Source organism: Papaver somniferum, chromosome 7 (assembly GCF_003573695.1).
Source record: "Papaver somniferum cultivar HN1 chromosome 7, ASM357369v1, whole genome shotgun sequence".
In the NCBI taxonomy this organism is placed as follows: Eukaryota; Viridiplantae; Streptophyta; class Magnoliopsida; order Ranunculales; family Papaveraceae; genus Papaver; species Papaver somniferum.
In genome coordinates this window covers 150,435,887-150,441,012 of record NC_039364.1, presented here as the reverse complement: position 1 = coordinate 150,441,012, position 5,126 = coordinate 150,435,887, and the positions used below count along the sequence as shown (strand labels likewise).

The window sequence follows — 5,126 nt, the reverse complement described above, 5'->3', positions numbered from 1 at the left end:
ACTGATAATACAGGAAGATCGCAGGAGAGCCAGGAAGCACGCTAAATACCAAACCGCTCTAGACCGAGAGGAGGAGCGACTCATAAAGATTTGACTAGGAAATAGGAATGAAACCCGAGTATCTCCACCAATAATTTTTTTTTTCTTAATCAATTTATTTTATTACTCAAATAATTGAAGAAATACAAACTAAATCCCAAAATAAGGATCTCAAAACATAAATCTGAAAATGAAAAAACAGACTCAACTGGACTGTAAACCCAAGCCCATGACTAACAAAACCTATAGTAACATCTGTCAGGAGATTCCATAGCAGATATGAAAATTGGTTTTGTTATGAATCTTTGGCTAGTACCCCTCTCCAAACCTGCACCTTTCTTAGCCAGAGAATCAGCTGAGAAATTTATTTCTCTCAAGCTATGTACAAATTGAATATTTATAAGGATTTCCTTTATTCTGTTCCATCTTGTCTGACAGATCCATGGTAAGCCTCCAGAAGTATATGCTTTTATTGCTGCACTGGAATCAGAGTTGATGCATATATTTAACTTATTATTTTGCACTGCCCATTTTGCAGCTCCAATAATGGCCATGACTTCAGCAATAAAATTTGTTGCTATCCCCAAACCTCTAGCTTCTGCATATATAAACTCCCCCTGATCACCTCTGCAAAGAAATCCATATCCAGCTGCCCCTGGATTTCCTCTAGATGCACCATCACATCATATCAGTGTTTGGTTTATTTCAGGAAGTTTAAATCTGATTTCCACAAATCATAGTTGGAGGGTTCTTTACTTCAAAGAATTTAAAAACCATATAATCATAGTTGCAGTCCCACATTGAACTTTTCATTCTTATTGCACACTCTTTTGTATACTGTTTTATTCTCAGCTTGAACCTTCCTAAATCCACCTTGTCATCCTCATAGCATATTTTGTTCCTTAAAAACCATAGCTCCATCATTGTTACTGAAGCAACTACTAACCATATTTCTTTAACTGCTCCAATTTTTTTTTTGCAAAATTCTTCACATCTTCATAAGATTTAGGATTACATAATAGAAAGACATCACCCAACCACTTCCAAATTAATTGACTGAAGTTGCAGTGCCACATAATGTGTTCAAGATTTTATGTATTTTCATTGAAGATATAGCATTTATAAGCAAGACTGAAACCTTTTTTTTTTGCATCTTTTCATTTGTTGCACAGACTCCCCTCACCAACTTCCATATGTTACTTGCAGTTGAGGGATGGAGTATAGGATTCCATTCATATTTATTCCATTTAACTTTATTATAATATAATCTGATTAGTTCAACTGCAGATGAAACTATGAGCTTACCTGACAATGTACCATTCCAAATTCTTGTATCCTCCTGCCTTGATATAACTGGAAGCTCTTCTATCTGAAAGTATTGAAGTAAATTTGAAGATATGAGCCATTCCCCATTCACAATTAGCTCAGACACTTTCATGTTTATATTATGTAGAATGAAATCATCATTAGGAAATAGTTCAATAAAAGATTTTTCTTTAACCCACGCATCTTTCCGTACTGAAATTTGTTCTCCAGATCCTTCAATTCATCTTGTATTTTGTTTAACATCTTCCATAACCCATTTTAAACCAGGAAAAATTGAAGATTTCTTGTAACCTGAGATCCAGTCACCATTAACAGTGTAGAACTTTGCTCTCATAAATCTAGCCCATTCAGCTTATGAATTCTGAATTTTCCAAACTAACTTCATTAGCAGAGATTCGTTTATCGCCTCCGATATCCTAATGCCCAATCCCCCTTCATCCATTGGTGAGCAAGTTTCTTCCCATATTAGAGTTACACTCTTCCTCTCATATGGATCACCAGTCCATAAGAAATTTCTTATAAGTCTTTCACACAATTAAATTACACTCATTGGCCACTTATATATAGACATGTTATATATTGGTATGCTGCATAATATTGACTTAATTAGAGTAAGTCTATCTTTGAAGGACAACATCTTACTAATCTAGATAGCCAGTCTACTTTGCACCATTTCAACAACTCCCCACACAGTACTTGATTTTACCCTTCCAGGTTGCAGAATAACACCTAAGTATTTGTCAGGAAAACTAGATAAATACATCTGACATTCATTTGCTATTTGTTTTTTCCTTCCTTCACTTACTCCAACAACTAATAGTTTGCTCTTTTGTTGATTAACTACTTGACCATGGGATGATTGATAATCATGAAGTAGTTTGAAAACATTTTGAATATTCTTCTTGTGACCATTAAAGAATGGAAAAACATCATCTGGAAAAAGAATGTGAGTAGGATGAACTCCTCTGAAGTTTACCATTGGCATTATCTGATTTTACTCCACCATTTTAGTTAAAGTCCTACTGAGAACATCTTCAGCTAGAATAAATAATATTGGTGATAGAGGTTCAACTTGCCTCAATCCACTGCTCACTTCAAAGAAACCAACTGGTCCACCATTTAATAAGATAGATATCCTTGCTGAAACAAACAGATGATGTAACCAATTTACACAATTTTGAGAGAAACCATATTTATTCATAACTTCAAATAGAAACTCCCAACTTAGAGAATCATAAGCCTGAGTAATATCAAGTTTAAGTCCAACATTACCTCCTCTCCTTTTTTGTATCAAGTTCATTGATCATCTCAGAAGAAAGTATTGTTTGTTCCTGTATGCATCTACCTTTCAAGAAAGCTACTTGCTGCTCAGAAATTATCTTCCCCATCAACTATACGTTCTTGTTGTCATAATCTTAGTGAAGATTTTAAAGCTGAAATTACTGAGACCTATAGGTCTAAATTGATTAGGTCTTCTAGCACTTTTAACTTTTGGTAACAATAATAAAAAGTTGGAATTTAAACCTCTTGGAATGAAACCTCTTGTCCAGCAATATCTTATAGCATTAATAACACCTTCCCCAATTATCTCCCATGCATATCTGTAGAAAAAACCAGGGAATCCATCAGGGCAAGGAGCACTATTTGGAATCATTGAAAAAACAGCTTCCTTGATTTATATAACCATGTTCAATATAGTATTTATACAAGGTTCGGTTACGGTTTACCTAACCATAGTGTATATCTTGTATATGTGATTAAGATTCAAAGCTTTCATCTAAAGGTAGATATTGTTCGCTTGGTTCAAAGCTAACTTAGCTTAAATATAAAGCAACCTAGGCTTTGAAGTCTATATAATGGGAACTCTTGGCAACTTTGATCTTTGAATCCTGACACTACTTTTTGGCGTGTCCTAGTTATATCTGGAGTCGTCCTCTCCAGAAACCCTTTTACGGTTTAGCGGCCATAAAGACTTCACAGGGATTCGTGAAGCTAGGTCCAGTTATCTTTTATCTTGATAACTTGAGTATCCTAATCTTGATTGTTTGTAGAGATTTCTCTAATAATCAAGATAGATAGTAATCAACAGAGTCAATCCATCTCATACTTTGTTGATTCCTCAAGTTTTATACTTGTGAGGTGAATAATAATCTAAGATGCACTTAGGGTTGCATAAGTCTAGATTTTGAGGGTAGCCAGACTTTTATCTAAGTTGCTATCGATTTCCATCACCTGGATCTATCGTTTGATTTGATCATTCGTTTAGATCATAAATTAGGAAATCAATTATAAGCTTAATCTGTGGGAGGCAGATTTGGTTTAAAGTCTTCAATTGAGGTTGAAGCAACTCGTAGTTGTGGGTGAGACCAGCTAAATAAAATCAATTGCGTAGAGTCTTGCGAGACTCAAGAGGCGTAAGGAGCGCGACTGTACCTTAATCAGTGGATTTCTGTTTAGGGATCAACTACATTCCAGACGGAAGTTAATTGGTAGTAGGCTAGTGTATGTAGCGGTTTAATATATTTTGGTGTTCAATCTGGACTAGGTCTCGGGGTTTTTCTGCATTTGCTGTTTCCTCGTTAACAAAACTTATGGTGTCTGTGTTATTTCTTTTCCGCATTATATTTTTTATCTTTATAATTGAAATATCATAGATTGTGCGTTGATCAATCACAGTAGTTAGGTCCAACCTTGTTAGTTGGAAAATGCTTGATTGGTCCTTGGACATTGGTATTTGGTACCTCCAAGAACTCTCTTTGTAAGTTGGGTTCACGGATTCAATTCTTTAAACGTTCTAACAACAACAAAGAGAGAGATATAACTCTAGGAACTTTCCTTGATTGAGTTTTTACTCTCGGAGGTGTGTTGAGTTTGTCCTTATAGATTGCCTAAAAAAAATTGGTGGTGTATCTTGGTACCCCCTGCACTTTCAGTTGGTATCAGAGAAGGCAAACACGTTAAGACCTAATAAGTTTGTGTTTGAAGCAGTCTGATTATATGGCCAGAGATGAAATCTTAAAAAATGTAGCACCAGTTTGGAATCGTTCAGACATGTTTCCAGAGGTCGGTTCACATGAGAAAACTGTCACATCTTTCACATCATCTAAAATTGTGGATGGTTAGGGAACACGCCTAGAAAAACAACTGGATGAACTTTCTCACGAAAGTGATTCTGACATTAATGAAGATGTTGATGAGGAAGTCTCACAATACATTAAGTTTTTTTACCATCTCTTAAAAGGAAAAAGACTGACATCATGTTTGACTCCCTTTCTGACTCCTCTCTGTTAAGAAAACAATAAACTGAGAAAGATCGTTAATGGTTATGATTGTGATTACTATTCAATACAATCCCTCCTTGAGGATCGCGAAGAAGAAGCACATTCAAGGAACCTAGAATGTGAATATCTTCGTAATAATCTCATTATGTTGGAATAAAAACTTGCAAGTAATGATGCAATGTTAAACTCTCAACAGTTTGTTCTAAAGACAGAGAAAGTGTTTTTCTCGAGTGAGAAAAACAGCTTAAGGCTGATTTAACTGCTGATAATAATAATATCGTGTTGTTGGATGAAAACTTGAAAAAGTTCATTGATAGTTCAAACAAATCTACCATTGTACTATGAGCAAGTAAAAATCATCATAACACACGAGGATTGGGTTGTAAGGTAATAAATGCTCCAAGTATCAGCACAGAGGTCAAATTTTTCGAAACTAGTGCTTTCGTTCAACCCAGGGTTTCCAGTAAATGTAAATCAAGA

General features: G+C 35.2%; 1 protein-coding gene across 1 annotated transcript; it reads right to left on the bottom strand.

The window, feature by feature from the left end:
• Positions 1-272: 272 nt before the first annotated feature.
• LOC113295370 lies at positions 273-1,445 on the bottom strand. The gene is made up of 2 exons (XM_026543708.1): positions 1,345-1,445; positions 273-705 (listed from the first exon to the last, which is right to left on the bottom strand). Exons 1-2 carry the CDS (start codon positions 1,443-1,445, stop codon positions 273-275), a joined length of 534 nt encoding a protein of 177 aa, XP_026399493.1.
• Positions 1,446-5,126: the final 3,681 nt, after the last annotated feature.

Coding starts and splice junctions, on each gene's coding strand:
- LOC113295370 (XM_026543708.1), bottom strand. CDS start 1,445: ATGGCTCATATCTTCAAATTTACTTCAATACTTTCAGATAGAAGAGCT. Junction 706..1,344: donor TTGGAATGGTACATTGTCAG/GTAAGCTCATAG, acceptor TGGTGCATCTAG/AGGAAATCCAGGGGCAGCTG.